Raw genomic sequence first — 17,378 nt, forward strand, 5'->3', positions numbered from 1 at the left:
AATGGGCAGAGGACCTGATTAGGCATTTTTCCAAAGAGGACATACAAATGGCAAATAGACATATGAAAAAATGCTCAACATCACTAATCATCAGAGAAATGCAAATCAAAACCACAATGAGATATCACCTCACCCCAGTCAGAATGGCTATCATCAACAAGACAAATAGTAACAAGTGTTGGAGAGGCTGTGGAGAAAAAGGAACCCTCATACACTGTTGGTGGGAATGCAGACTGGTGCAGTTGTTATGGAAGGCAGTGTGGAGGTTCCTCAAAAAATTACGAATAGAATTGCCATATGACCCAGCAATCCCTTTCCTGGGTATCTACCCAAAAAATCTGAAAACATTTAGAGATAAAGACACGTGTGCTCCAATGTTCATTGCAGCTTTGTTTACGGTGGCCAAGTCATGGAAACAACCAAAATGTCCTTCGATAGATGAATGGATAAAGAAGTTGTGGTATATATACACAATGGAATAGTATTCGGCAGTAAGAAAATATGATACAGGAACATTTGTGACAACATGGACGGATCTTGAGAGTGTAATGCTGAGCGAAATAAGTCAGACAGAAAAAGCAGAGAACCATGTGATTTCACTGATATGTGGTATATAAACCAAAACAACAAAAGAACAAGACAAACAAATGAGAAACCGAAACTCATAGACACAGACAACAGTTTAGTGGTTACCAGAGGGTAAGGGGGTTGGGGGGTGGGAGATGAGGGTAAGGGGGATCAGATATATGGTGATGGAAGGAGAACTGACTTTGGGTGGGTGGTGAGCACACAATGGGATTTATAGATGATGTAATACAGAATGGTACACCTGAAATCAGTGTAATTTTACTAACAATTGTCACCCCAATAAATTTAAAAAATAAATTTTAAAAAAATGTATTGGAGTGACAATGAAAAAAAAAAAGAAAAAGTCGAGAACCACATGAGTTCACTGATGTGTGGTATATAAAACTGAAAACAACAAAGGAGCAAGACAAATAAAGAAAGAAAAACTCATAGACATAGACTATAGTTTAGTGGTTACCAGAGGGTAAAGGTTTAGGGGGTGGCAGATATGTGTAAAGTGGGTCAAATAAATGGTGGTTGAAGGAGAATTGACTCTGGGTGATGAACACACAATGCAATATATAGATGATGTATTAAAGAATTGTATACCTAAAACCTATGAAACTTTACAAACCATTCTCAACCCAATAAACTTTAATTTAATAAAACTTTAATTTATAAAAATCAGCATTTACACAAATACTTTGGGATATATATATATACATATATATATATAATATATATATATATATATATATATACACACACACACATACATACATATATATGTATGTATATATATGTTCTGTTGTATACACATTATATTTATATGTAATATATATGTATGTACATATATATGTATACTATATATAATGCATGTATTTAAATTTGAGAACCATAGATGCACTATTCATTAAATGCTTTATGAAAATATTTGCATAGGTTATTTTATTTTGTCCCAACACAACGATTTTAAACAGACGTAATTATCTGCACATTTAGGTTAAAACAAAAACCCTGAAATTCAGTAAGGTTTCTTTGAAAACACAGCTGAAGCTCACAGGTGCACGGATTATAACCCAGTTGTGGCCAAATCTAAAGCCCAGACTTTTCTTCTTTACAACCAATTGCTCAAGAATGGACTTTCCTTTTGTGTTGCTGCAAAAATAGAAAAGCACAATAATGAATTAGAAGTTCTGGAAGCCTGTTATTTCCAAATTATCTTACTCTCTAATTTCCTTACAATTTATTTTCACTTTTTGAAACATTTAAATATGTCATTATTAAGAAAAAACAGGTAGTTTTAGAGCTGACCTCAAAGCATTTCCTCTCTTAAACATGGGATAAAAGGAAAAGGGAAAAAACCTTTTATAATTACTTTGAGAAGTCAAAAACACACAACTTGTTACCTACCTAAATGTGCATTTACACAAACCATTTTATTCCTAAGGAATTGCTTTAGACATTTTACTTGTGGCATCATTTGAAATTGCTATTTTTATAAGACTCTGTATTTAACAAATATTATTAACAGCTACAGGAAACTTGTAGTCTATTAGTTAAAAAACATACTCGTACATCGCAAAATACATATAATTTACAGACTTAACTTAGTCACTTTATCACTCAATAAGTACTAAGGGTATTTTAAGTCCTATGTACTTCTCCAAAGGACAGAGCCAGCTGGACTTTCTCATTTCCTTTTTATCACAATACATTTAGAATTTTTTAGAATCGGTATAGAAGCGATTATCCTTTTGCCTCATGGTAATATATTTATCCATTTATATAAGACTCTGTATTTAAATATTATTATTAATAATATTAACAATATTATAGATCTAAAGGGAAATATAAAAACTAATTTTTTTAACCTTTTCATGATCTTAAACACATAGACCATAAAGTTCCTGCAGACATTTGATATAGGGGACATATTCCTCTCTTTAATCATTTTACTGCATTTTATTTTGGTGTATACATGTGTGTGGGAATTCCTACTTCTATGTTATTATTAAGAGACTGATGTTGATTTCATAAAGAAAAATTACTATATCTGGAATTTAACCTGCAAGTTAAGTAGTCAGAATGCAATACTGAATTCCTAAATGCAATAATAATTTATGCTAGAGGCATCTTTAAAAGCAAATAATTCAAAAGCCAGAGTGTAAAGACCCCAAATGTGCTGTTTTGCTCAACAATGTCAATTTTTTTATTTTAGTTAAAATGTATGTAATTTTTTAAAGCAACAAATCATTCATTACTTCTTGTGATTTGCAATGAACATGTCTAGGACAAAAGTTTGAATCCAGTGGAAACAGAATTGTTGAAGATAACCCATCTGTGACAATTTGTGGGATATACTCATCTTCTAAATTAGAAAAAAAATTAAAGAGCATATTCTGTTAAGCATTTAGAGAAAACAGCAGGGAGACTCTACTGGGAACTTTTCAGAATCAAAGAAAATAAGCAAAAAATTATTTACTGAAGGCCTACAAGGTGGTAGGAGTTGTGATATATATATATATATATATATATATATATATATATATATATATATATATATATATATATATATATATGAAACCTCATTTAATCTCTACTCAACTTTCATAACTATAAAATTTTATCATCTTGCACATAAGGAAGTTGAGAGACTTTAGGTAACTTGACTAAGATTACAAGTTAATATGCAGCAGAACTGGGATTTGAAATTGGGTCTGTCCAACTCTGAGGCCCATATTCTCTTCCTAGTAGGCCCTGCTACCCATATTACTGTTAAGCTACTATATGGGTTTAGTGGTATTTAAAGTTCTCACTAGTAGACTTAAAGCCCAACCAGGTAAAAAGTTGAGAAAGTAAGGAAAAGAGCAGAGAATAGATAAACACGAGATAAAAACAAGGGTGACACCTATAACATACAAAAGATGGAATGTCATTCACAAAGTCCTCACATATTCACCTGCAACCCTAACATCCTTGATCTCAGATGCCTAAGAAACAGCAAAGCATCATCCTTATAAAGAGGCTGTACTCCTATATCTATGTTGACACAGTGAATATCTTCATATCCATTGCTCTCTTTGGACATATTCTTGGGATGTGACTTACATAAAAGTGAGGCTCACTTTACTTTATTCAACAAAACATTTTGGACTGTTCTTTTCTCTTACTATTCAGTTCCCTCCTATCTTCCTCTAAATTCCTGGAAGATAGGCCTAAACTCAAAAATTAACTCCTGAATATCTTCATCTTTAATTTTGTAGTCATTTGTTTAGTGGATTTTGTAAAATCATTTTGTTCTATGCTCTCTGAGATTTAAACCAAAAAGGCACACTTTTTTACTCTAAAGAGTATCAGACTTTGAGAAATTCTGATGTAACATCCTGAAGAAATTATGTCTTATCAAGAGCAGATTCTATGTCAAACATTCTTTACTTGGTGTAGTCCATTCTGGGTGACAGAATCTTGTCTGCAATCATTAGATATAATTATTCCTTGATGGGCAATTAATTTAGAACTTTATGATAATGACAATGAACAAACATGATGGTTATTATTTACTGATGATTTATTGAGGCTTACTTAATTCCCTAAGAAAACTGTATTCAATTTGCTGTATGTATTTATGTGACATCAACTCAATGGAACAGCAAAGAGCATAGAATAACAGACCATAACAGAGCATTCTGATCTTAGTCTTATTAAGAGTTATCTTTTTAGCTGCTAACTACATGCCATATACTGTGATATGTGCTGTATCACATTATTTCATTTAAGCCTCATAACAACGCCATTGGTGAGGAATGCTATCTGTCTTTAGGTAAAGAGATTGAGGTGGCAGTGCTGGGATTCAAGGTCAGGTTATTCTATGTTGAGTTTCCATTGAGAACTATTCCTATTTGATTCATGTCTCTCTTGTTCTATGCTGTTACATGTTTTGTGTTAGGATATCTACATCTTGCCGCAGGCCGTTTTTCACAAATGACCAGGAGCAAAGTAAGGTCTTTCAGTAAAGAGTAAGTGGGAATGTTTACACAATACTGCAGTTTGTTTCTTTAACCCAAATTTGTTTAGCTCTCTCTGTGGGAATTGATATTTATCTGCCCATTTGGCTACATTCTCAGACATGCTGCATGCCCAGATGACAGACATCAGAACTCTTGGAAGGAAGACAACACACTGAAAATGGTTCCACATTTGTGTGAGGCCAGGACAATTCTTGGGAAATATCATTGAACCTTATCTAATTTAGTAGATAGAAATGGTATACTTAACCATTTTATGGACCACAGAATGTTGTTATAATATAATAAAGGTCTACTCTGCTATGAAAGCAGAGTGGAAAAATCAAACCTAGCTTGCAGAATCTGGGATGGATCCTTGTTGAATATAGGATTGGAGCCAGCCCTTGAAAGACAAGAGGGTTTGCATACATAGATAAGAAGAGCAAGCATATCAAACAAAGAACCTTAGATTACAGCAAGTAAATTGTATGTAAATACTGAGTGTACTGAGGTATTCATATTTATCATCTCATTTATATTCCCTGAAACTCTGAAATGTAGGTATATATGACTCCTATTTTATGGATGAGGCAATTTAGACTCAGAGTAATATCCTTTAAGTCACATTAGTGATAAATGGAAGAGCTGAATTCAAATCCAGTCCATGATCTTAATCCCCTCCCTGAGAACATTCTCTGCAGGTTTGCAGACAGGTGGGAAAATGTATGGACTGGGAAGGAATAGCAAGTAGATGGGTATGGCTGTATGTTGAAGGAACATGTGTAAATGTAGGTAAGTGTCTATTCATTCCATGGAGTTCAGTGAAGGGTGGAGGAGTGGGGGTGCAGAGGAGAGTGTTTCTAACAGCTCTGCATGTTTTTGCAACATTGATTCAACTTTAATGGTGGACTCCAACAATTTTTAAAAACTTAAATTTATGGGGGTGACAATGGTTAGTAAAATTACATAGGTTTCAAGTGTACAATTCTATAATACATCATCTATATGTCACATTGCGTGCTCACCACCCAGAGTCAGTTCTCCTTCCATTATCATATATTTGACCCCCTTTACCCTCTTCTGCCATCCCCCTCCCCCCTTACCCTATGGTAACTACTATACTGTTGTCTGTGTGTATAAGTTTTTGTTTCTTTGCTTGTTTGTCTTGTTCCTTTGCTGCTTTCAGTTTTATATCCCACATATGAGTGAAGATATATTGTTCTCAACTTTTTCTGTCTGACTTATTTCATTTAGCTTCATAATCTCAAGATCCATCCATGTTGTCACAAATGGCACTATTTCATCTTTTCTTCTGGCAGAATAGTATTCGATTGTGTATATATACCACATCTCCTTTATCCAATCATCGATCGAAGGACACTTTGGTTGTTTCCATGTCTCGGCCACCATATATGTTAGTACATGAAACTAGCCTCAGCAAATTTAAGAAGACTGAAATCATACCAAGCATATTCTCTAATCGCAAGGCTTTGAAATTGGATATCAACTGCAAAAAGAAAGCAGGGAAAACCGAACAATTTTTATTGAGTCTGTTATTAATAAGAGATTCCCTATCCCACCTCACCTTTTAGGCACTTTTGCCTTGACATCCTTAATATCAGCCAACGCAGTGGAACGGCTTCTCCCTTCAAGTAGCAAGAACCTCACCTCACAGAGTAACACAAGTATGCTGGGCTTATCTGATTTTGAGATGCAAAGAATTGGTATTGCTGCTGCCATTTCCTTCTTGGGAGGTATGATTCAGGTAAGTAGTACTGAGACTTGGAATGAAGAAATTGAGACAGTGGCAAAGGAAGGGTAATTAGTGCTTTATTTTTATTTATATACATTTGTGTGTCTGTATAGATGGATAGGGGCAGTTGTGTTTTGTTTTTGTGAAAATACTGTCTACTTCATGAAGTAGTTACTCTATAAATGTTGGTTGAGTAAATGAATTAGAATCAATAAATTGAAGTTATAAGGAAACAGTTTTTGACTTTCTAAGAACAAGCTTTCTAAAAATGTTTTACAAAATACCTTTTGTTCACACTGTGAGGAAAGCATCACCGTGGGATAATGTTGTAGGAGAAATTCCTACAGGAATGTGACTAGGTTTCTAGGATCCTTCCCAATTTTCAGAGTTTATGATACTACTGCCTACCTACATCAGTAACAAATGGTATTTAGTCTGTGCTACAGACTTGTTGGTGTGAGGTGTTGGGACACAGATTTGCCCCTTTCAGCATCAGGTATATGTTTTTGACAGGTCTACTCTAGTCTATTTCTTCAAAATATCAAACTTTATAATTTGCTATTTCTAATAAGTTGTCAAAATTAGATAACTCAGAAGTGAATAAAAATATATGTTGACAAGTACTGGTTATTAGACATGCATTGACTGTTTGAGAGCTATTTTGGCTTACTCCCTCATTTTTAACTAAATTTTGTGTACACAAACTTCCTGGATGGCTGTTTTCTGGGTTGGTAGAGGCTCTATTTTATAGTATAATATTATTCACAGGGTAAAAGTGCAAATGCCAAGAAGGGAGAAAAATAGTTGATGATTGCCTTGAATTGCATAGGAAGAAAAGACCTAGAGATTAGGAATATTAAAACTCTTAGAGTCACATTGCCTTCTACCTATGTAAAAAGGACAGAAGAATTAAGAGTGTGGGATGACTCAGAACTCAAGTCCTCACAGTTCTTTAGAAAATAGACCATCTAAGTGGCAGCTTTGCCTAGAAGATTACCAAATAGAAGGCCAATACCATATTTCCCTGAAAAAAAGACCGGGTCTTATATTAATTTTTGCTCCAAAAGATGCATTAGGGCTTATTTTCAGGGGATGTCTTATTTTTTCATGTACAACAATCTACATTTATTCATGTACAAAAATTTACATTTATTCAAATACGTCTTTTTCTGGAACATCGTCATAGCTCTCCAAAACCCGAATTCTGGCTTGAATTTCTGGCGACTCCATTTACTGTAGAACAGTTGGCCCCAACCTCTCATGTCCAACAATAGAGCTCACCTTAAATGAGCACTTCTTGTCAATGTAGCCTGTTCATAGTGCATTGGCAACACAGCTGTCAGTGATTTTATCCCATGAATTCTTTACCCAAGTCACGACCTCTTGCAGGCGAGGCTTCACAAAGTTTCCACAATGATTTCTCTTCGTTCTATTTTTAAGGTAGTCATTGATTTCCATGCGCAAATTGTCCTTGAATGGCTTGTTTATTGCAATATCAAGAGTCTGGAGATAGGCAGTCATTTCTGCGGGAATCATTTGATCTAGTCTTCTCTCTGCGAGGAAGTTCTTCATGTCTTTAGTGCTGTGATTGCTGGCTGAATCCCAGACCAGAAGACCTCTTTGGCCACCTCGCAGAACAAGTGACAGTGTTAAATCGACCCACTTCCTTGTAACTGCTTGTGTGCACCAGGCATTTTCGGTTTCTAGAACATAAATGCCTGAAACACGTTCAACCTTATCTTCCTTGCCCTTAGTGATAATTAGAGGTGGGGCATTCTTTCCATCCAGATGAATTGCCAAAATGCAGGTAACACGTGCACTTTTGTAACCAGTGGAAGGAATGTAGATTGACGAGGCACCTCTCTGACCAATCGCCATTTGTGATCCTTGGCGCATTGTCGTGCAGGGTGTCATGTGGGGTCTCTGCTCCCGCTCCCCACATAAGAACACAGGATGTGGCTAGGCCCAAAAGGAACACCCATGGAGCCATAGGTAGGGAAGTCATACCACTGTGGTCTCACTGGAGGCTGGGTTCACACGACGTGCAACCTGCTGTCCGTTTTTCTGCCAACCGACCAACGACTCTCCTCCACTCTCCTCGACTCTGCTCTTCTTCCCTCTGTAGCCTCAGCAGTTATATTAGTGGCCAATGGCTCAATGGTTACAGCTGATGGCCAACTAGCCACAGCTGACAGCCATCTACCACCCAAGCCAGCACCCCTCCACATAAGGATGAGAGCCTGGAAACTGCTCTCTGGGGCTCTGTCCCCACACCCAGAAACACTGCAGTTTCATCCATAGCAATCAAAATCGGAGAGTTGGTATTTAGAAAAGTCAGTGCCATCAACAAAGGACTTGAATGCAAGTGCACATTTAATAATTTCAGTATCTTCCAGTTTGAACAGTGTTGTCAATCTTAGAGACAGTTCATATCACTGAAGGAAGCCATCCAGCCAGTGTTGTGATACTTTGAATTCTTCTGGGGATATTTCTAATTGTGGTGCCATTGCAGGTGCCAATGCTTGAATATCAGCCCTGTGCACAACCAAAGGCTATCCTCTCCTGTTAGCAATCCATTCATAGATGATGTCTTTCAGTTCAGGAAATAATGGCTGCCGACCTGATCCACACTTGCGCTTCTCAGCATTTCCCTTGTCCACCTGTTAACTAAGGTTATCCTACTCTGCTCACCATTTTCAGACCATTCAGAGATCCAACTTCTTCTCTTTGTAGAAAGCCATAAGATTCTTGCCCCGGGAGTCCTCCATGATTCCTTTCTTGTACTCGACAGAATAGCTCTTTCTTTTTGCACTCATCTTGTCTCGGGGTCAAAATATTATTCCCTTTAAATCTATCATTAAATCAAGTGTTAATTGAAGACTTACGAGACAGGAGTGGCAACAAAAATGATGACAGTGAAGAATGATGGTCCACACAAAAACGACGAAAAATTGCAGGCACCAAAATTCAGAGAACGTTTCATTTCACACAAGTGCATTAAGTATGTCTGTTACAACACATGACGTATTGAATTATGAAGATTCATATTAGACACAAGCATGTCCATTCGTTATCTATGCATACGTTAGTCGTGTGTTGTGTCTGTACTCAGATTGGTCATTCGGCAATAAGTCTCGAGTTTATCTGTTTACATAGGCATTTATCTCTCATCCAAAGGCAGCCCGTTGGGTATTTACAAATACTTAATTATAATTTATATTAACATTTATTTTAAGTACTACTGTCAATAATATTATTTATTTATATTTAATTATATATTAATATTATCATTTTATAATTCAATACATCCGTCATGTGTTGCAATGGACCTACCAAATGCGTCCATCTGGCTGACAATCTTAACTGGGGCTTATTTTTGGGTTAGGTCTTATATTACAAGCATCCTGAAAAATCATGCTAGGGCTTATTTTCCAGTTAGGTCTTATTTTCGGGGAAATACGGTAGTATTCTCTATGTCTGATGGTCTGTGCTTTCATGAAATACAACTGGTTGCCTCGGTACCCTATAACCTTTGCTATATATTTTTAAACATGGATGATGTCAGCCTATTTTGAGACTTGCACAGGAAGGCGTAGTGGCATTTTCCTCATTGCTTGCCCTGTGTGAGGCCTACTAATAGACCTGTCATCTGTATCCATCTCAGAAATAATCACCCACGTGAACTGGTGATTCAGACATGGATATGTTGCCATAGATTTGGTATAGGTTTTCCTAATTTCTTCTCATTTAAAAGTCTCTGTATTAACATAGCAAAGATTATATTGCTATTAATTCTGGTCTCAATTTTCTGTTCATATTTCTCTGAATTTGTTATTTTTACTAGATTTGGACTTTCTCTTATTCTATTAATCATGGAACAAGTATATATCGTATTTTTTTAAAATCTAAAAGAATGTATAATTAGCAATTAGATCCAGCAACCTTCTGCTTAGTCTCATTTTAACCATTTTCCATATGTTTAAAACAATCACTAGGTATTTCATTATTATCTAGCATATTTGGATTAAGAATTGAAATGATAAAATATAAAAGTAGAAGCCAGGATTTTAACAACATAAAATATTAATATCTCATTCCCTGAATGAAACACTCTAGACTCACAAGACTAAAACAGGATATTATTAAAGATAATAAACATAATTCACTTTTTATTACATGTAAAATCTGATCCAGGGAGTAGCAACTTCAAACATCTGTTTTCCCTTGTCTTTAGTGCTGATCCTTGATATGCGACCTATGTTTTACCAATTTTTAAAACAGCTGGCTGGACTTTATTTGACCTCCAAACTCATCTGTCCTTTGTCAACTACAACACTAGAGTCAGGTGGATCTGTTGGATCCAGCTCCTCAGTCTTTCTTCCCTTTCTCCTTCAGATCTGAAATCCATTGAATATAAGGTCAGGGCTTAGGTATCCAGTTTCTACAAACACAGAAAGGTGTTTGTTTGTTTACCTTGTTTGTTTGTTTGTTTGTTTATATTTTGTTTGTATATTATTCATTTTCTGGTTGTTTTTTTTCCCTCTGAAGGTCTAACTGATGGAATTATTTAGATTGATACAATTATATTAAGGTATTTGAAACAATCACATCCTGTCTGGTTCACAGATTGTGTATCAGTTGGAAATGCTCTTAGCTGCAAGTAACAGGGAATTCTACTATCGGAGGTTTACACTATATAGATATTTATTGCTTCTTGTGTTACAAGAGATCATAGAAAGAGTTTCTTTAGGGTCTTCAATGTCTGACAATCCATTCAACTGATAAACTGATCTGAGTTTTTTAATTAGATAATAAGGACTCTGTGACTTACCAGTGGTTTTCCTTTTATGCCTTCTCTTCTGGTAGTTCACACATAAGCTTTTTCCTACATTGTATCTTTTATTTGCCTATTTTTTCCCCACACACTTCTTTCTCCACTTCCTTACTTGATGTACATTCCTTAACATTTTTAATGATTCTAGTATATCTATCTCTTTCATTTTAACTTGCTTTATATTACTTTTAGAAGAAAGTATGATATAAAATAATAAAGGAATCAGAATTAAATTAAGATGTATACTTGTAGCAATCTATCTTCATAACATAAATTTTCTGATTTTATTTTGTGAATAGACTTTTTTGCCTTTCTTTTGGACATTCATAATATTTTGGTTTGTTTTCTACATAAGACATTACTTAGAACATAAGGTTCCTGAGGTTAATTATAGTATCTTAATCCATTTTAAAGTCTTCATTACACTTAGCATAGCACTCTGCAAATGGTAGATTCTCAGAAGAGTTGTTGAATTAAAAAATAAACTATTAATTCAGGAATCTAAAAACCAAGAAAAAGCAGACATCATGTCAAGTAATAATTTTGTGAGTTTTAAAAAATTAATTGTGTCTGACATTTGTTGATTTTAATTATTACTATAGCAAGAGAAGACTATTAAAAAACACACACTCAGAGAACTGTCATTCTCCCCACATCTTACTCCCCCCCATATCCCCATACTTTTCACTCTACTCTCACTCATTTCCTGGAGGTAACCTGTCTCATTCATTTCTGGTTTATACTTCTCGTGTTTCTTTTTGCAAAATGAGAAGATACCTGTATATTCTCTTATTTGTTCTTTCTTACATGAAAGGTAGTATCCTTTTGTATTTTCCTTTCTTCTCTTAACAATATATCCTAGAAAGCATTCCAAGTCAGTTCATAGAAATACCCCTCACACTTTTTTATTGCTATCAGACTTTTTAATTTTAGGTATTCAGATAGGTGAGAAATTCATATTCAAGGGTAATTTATGAATGAGGTTCAACATCTTTTCATATGTTTAAGACCATTTTATTTAAATTCTGTGAATTATCTGTTCATATTATCTTTCCCATTTATCTATCACAATTTTGGTCCTTTTCTCCTTTAACTTTAAGAATTAATATATTATAGATATTAGCCTTTTATCTGTGATACATATTGCAAATTTTTCTTCTAATTTGGCAGTTCTTTTTTTACTTTACCATGACATTAAAAAAAATATGCGCTCAAATTTATGAATTGTTCCTTTTACTGCCCCTAGATTTTGAGTCAGTGTTAGAAAACTTTTTCCTACACTGAGTTTATAGAGGAATTTACCACATTTTTTCTAGTTAAATTTATTAAATTTTATATATATATATATATATATATATATATATATATATATATATATATTTTTTTTTTTAATTTAGTTTCCAGATCAGTACAGTGTTTGTTCTTATGTATGGTTTGAGATATGGATCTAGTTTTATCTTTTTTCTAAGTGGCTGCCCAGTTGTGCCAGCAATATTTATTAAAAGCCCATCTTTGCTTCCATCATTTAAGATGCTACCTTTATTTTTTCCATACTTATTTACATCTATCTCAGTACTTTCTATTTTATTCTACTAATCTGTACATCTATTCTTGTGGCAGTAGCACCCTGTTTTAATTATGGATACTTACAGTATGGTTTAATAGCTGGTAGGACTTGTCAACCTTTGTAATTTTTATTTCTTAGTGTGTTCCTGACTATTTCTGCATGTTTGATTTTTCTTATGAACTTTAGCATCAACTTGTCTAGCTTCCTAAAACAAGAGATTGATATTTTTAATGGGATTGTGTTAAATTGAAGTCTTTATGATGTGGAGTTATCCTATCCAAGAACAGAGATGCCCTTCCTTTTCTTCAAATCTAATTCTACCTCTTTCAGGAGTGTTTCTCCTTATAAATTTTGCACATTTTGTCTAGTTTCTTCCTAAGCATTTAATCATCTTTGTTGCTATTATAAATCAAGCTTTCTTTACCAATATATCCTCTACCTGGACATATTGTGTCTATGACAATTATTGCTTTTTGTATGTTAATTATATCTCCTGATACCTTATTGAGTTCACTATTTAAATTATTTTTACTGTTCATTGATTTTCTAGTATTTTCTAGAGATAGTTTTACTTCTTTACAAATTAATATAACTCATGATTTTTCTTATCCAATTATAGCAGGTAATACCTCTGTTATAATGTTAGATAATAGTGGAAATGGTGAGCATTCTTGTCTTTTCTTAAAATTACTCAAAATGCCATTAGAGTCTCCATTAAGATACTAGCCTTAAGAATAGTGTATATATTTTAACATATTAAGAAATTACTTATTGTTTTATATTTTTGTGTTTTTAATAGAAATTAGAGAAAGTATTGACTATTGCTATGGGCTTTTTATAGCATGCATAGAGATTATCATATGATTCTTTTCCTCTTAAATTTATTATATGGTATATTAATGACTTTTCTAATATTCAACCAACCTTAAATTGCTTGAATAAATACCACTTGGTCATGGTGTATTTTATTTTTAATGTGGTTTAAATTCTGCTTATTTAATATTTTATTTAGTACTTTTTTATCATTTTTTCTTCAGTGGTATTGGACTGTAGTTTTCTTGTATATGTCATGTTTATTAGATCTAATTATCAACGTGTTACTTTCTTCTTAATGTTCTTTTTAAATGCTTTGAACAATGTACAGCAGTTTTGGAGCATCTAATGTTTGAAGGATTTGTAGAAACCTCCTTAAAAACTCTCCCACTGAAGTCATCTATTCCCTGTGCTCTTTTTGGGGGGTAATTTCTTGATAATATATCTATTTCTTCTATAAATATTGTTCAGTTGAAAGTCTGCATTTCCCTAAAAAAATTATCCTTTTTATATAGCTTTTCAAAGTTATTTGTATGTAGGTTTTTAAAGTAACCTCATGTTTTTAATCAATTTTTTGTTTTAACATTTTCCTCTTTGGCGTTTTCTATTTTTATATTTGTGCTTTTTTCCTTTTTTCTTGGTCAACTTAGCTGGTGGTTTGTCTTTTTTTTTTTTTTAATTCTGTTTTTCAATAAAGAAAACACAATTTTGAAATAGTAGGTCTACATTTTTTTATCCTTCTGCTTTTGGCTTTATTATTTCCTTTCTTTTGCTATTTTTTAGTTTATTTGTTATTTTTCTTTTGAGCTAAGAATTCAATACATTATAATTATAACTTTTTCATTTTTATTGATAAAAGCATTTAGTGCTATGAATTTTTCTGTGCTCATTTCTTGAAATGTGTTCTATAGATTTTGATGGTGTTTCACTATGAGATAGTGTCACTGTTTTTAAGAAATTTTGTGATTTCAGTTTGTATTTCCCCTTTCACCCAATAATTGTTTAGGAAGCGGGGTTTTAAATTTCCAAATGAATAGGCCTTTTTGTTTTTCAATTTTGTCAGTAATTTATGGTGTTATTGCATTGTGACCAGAGAGTGTTGTTTGTAATATTCTATATTATCTAATTTATTAATGTTTTCCTTCTGACCTAATATATGATCAATTTTTGTGACTATTTCATGAGCTCATGGAGAAAAAAAAAGTATAGTCTCCTAATGTAAAAAAGGTTTAGCCTCTTAATTTATAGCTATAAGTTCTACCTTATTGATTATGGGTTCAATATTCTTATCTTTTCGTCTACATGATCTTTCTTGCACTGAGAATAGTGTTTATTACTGTAGGGTGCCTTCATCAGAATAAACAGATTTTGCCTTGTGGTAGTTTGATTACCTTTTAGGTAATCTGTATATGTGTGTATCATAAACATAAATGCATTTAAATGTCTTTCATTCATTGTCAATCTGGCAAAATAAATTATTCCTGTCTTCTTTACCATTTCTTTTTTATGTTGCTAGTATAAATTGCACTTATACAACCACAATAATGTAATGTGATAGGTTTCTGTGCTGTAGATTAGATTATGGGCCCTTAGAAACAGCTTTATTGAGGTATAACTACCATATTTTCCCATGTATAATGCACACTTTTTTGCCCAAATTTGGGAGAGAAAAATAAGGATGCACTTTATACGTGGGTAGTACTAATTCCATATCTATATACATGTTTTTAATTCTTTTACTTATGCTTATGAGTTAAAAGTGTAACTCTAGAAATCAATAACAATATCCATATGCAAAATAATACCCTGGAATACAATAATCAATTTTGTTGAATTTACTCATACAACGAACTTGCAATGATGAAGAGTTCTTGGCCTTCAATGAGGCATAAATATCGTAAATTTGTCACCAGTACATAAAATTTATTGTACCTTGTATCTGTTCTTGTGTTTTGTAATTATTTGTAACAAAATTTCTCATAATATGTTAAAAAATAAATGCTAGGCACAGCCAGGTTAGTTCAGTTGGTTAGAGTACAGTGCTCTTAGCAAGAGCGTTGCCAGTTCGATCCCACATGGGCCACTATGAGCTGCGCCCTCCACAACTAGATTGAAACAATTACTTGACTGGGAGCTGATGGGTTCTGGGAAAACACAAAAAAATAAAAAGTTTAAAAAAATTATTTCTTAAAAAAATAAATAAGTAAATACCGAAATGCTAAAATTCCTTTATAATACAAGTACCTAAATGTAAACAAATAAAAATTTGAATTAAAAAATTAAAATGAAAGATGTTTTTCTCTGAAACTTTGGGCCAAAAATGTGGGTGAGCATTAAACACAAGAGCACATTATACACAGCAAAATATGGTATATATTTTATATATTACATATTATATACATAATATATACTCATATAATATATAATTACATTATATAATTATATATATATATATATATATATATATATATATATATATATACACACACACACACACACACACACATAAATTCCACATATTTATAGTGTATAATTTGGTAAGTTTTTATATATCCATATACTCATGAAACCATCAAGGTAGTTGTAGATGGAAAACAGACTACATATTAAACCTGACAGGCTCAGGAGACTGAAAATAACCACATAGGATGGCATGAATATAAAAATTCTTAACTAAGGTGGGCCATGGCGCGAAGTCACATTTTTAGCCTGTAACTTCCTTGACGAAGGTCAATCTTAAGTAAGCCTGTCTGTTGTCTTTTTGCATCTGAAATAATATGCCTTTGGAATGACAGAGTAATCCCTTTTTTTCCAGACCAGAGCAGGAAACTACAGAATCCCACATTGTTACTCTTGTCCCCTAATTACCATCTCTATGTGCTGTAAAAAGTGAACTATTAACTATTCTGTACCCACTTATGTATAAGTACCTGTCTCTCCAATTTACTTTTATCCAGTCTCAGAGATTTCCCTGCTTTGCTTTCCCCCATCCTCTTAATCTACCACCAATGGATTTCATGTAACCCCCCTCCTTTGATTCTGTTTATAAAATAAGCTGCAAATTGTTTTCAGTTCTTTTTGCCAACACAGTGAAGAATCAAAGGTCAGCAAGCTGATTATTATGCAAGAGACCAGTGAGAGAATGTGCCTAGCTGAACGGAGAGAGAGGCCTAGACTAGGTGGGAGACGGAGAGTGGGAGAGCAAGAGAGAGAGAGAGGAAGAGGGAAGGGGAAGAGAGAGAGGGCAAGAGAGCTTGAGAGCGAGAGCGAGAGCGAGAGCGAGAGCGAGAGCGAGAGCGAGAGCGAGAGCGAGAGCGAGAGAGAGAGAGAGAGAGAGAGCCAGAGCCCTTGTGCTGAGGACTTACAGTTTGCTGGGTGGGGTGAGGGGGTTACATATTGATTTAGCAGGAAAAGTGGTGCATACTCTTCCATGGGAAGACATGAACTCCTAAAATGGGTGGAGGACTGTTGTTGTAAAAACAGATACATGACCAGAGGGTAAGGGGGGAGGGAGCTGGTAGATGAGGGTAAAGGGAATCAACTATATGGTGATGGAAGGAGAACTGACTCTGGCTGGTGAACACACAATGGGATTTATAGATGATGTAATACCGAATTGTACACCTGAAATCTATGTAACTTTACTAACAATTGGCGCCCCAATAAACTTTAATTAAAAAACTAAAAAACAAACAACAAAAAAACCCAAAAACAGATACATGGCTGGAGGGAGTTAATCAAAGCTATTTATGAACTTTTTCTACAGGCACTATGGATCCTCTCCCACTCCTGCATTTTCTAACTTTTACCTAACAAAACCACCATTTTGTGGAGCAC

General features: G+C 34.0%; 1 protein-coding gene across 1 annotated transcript in view; it reads left to right on the forward strand.

Moving 5' to 3' along the window:
• SLC26A7 (solute carrier family 26 member 7) overlaps window positions 1-17,378 on the forward strand; it is a 269,056-nt gene that overhangs the window by 72,847 nt on the left and 178,831 nt on the right. Inside the window, exon 3 of the mRNA XM_074318598.1 lies at window positions 6,167-6,339. Within this exon, the coding sequence (XP_074174699.1) occupies window positions 6,167-6,339 (173 nt within the window). The remainder of the gene's footprint in view (window positions 1-6,166; window positions 6,340-17,378) is intronic.

Source organism: Rhinolophus sinicus, linkage group LG14 (genome assembly GCF_036562045.2).
Source record: "Rhinolophus sinicus isolate RSC01 linkage group LG14, ASM3656204v1, whole genome shotgun sequence".
Classification (NCBI taxonomy): domain Eukaryota; kingdom Metazoa; phylum Chordata; class Mammalia; order Chiroptera; family Rhinolophidae; genus Rhinolophus; species Rhinolophus sinicus.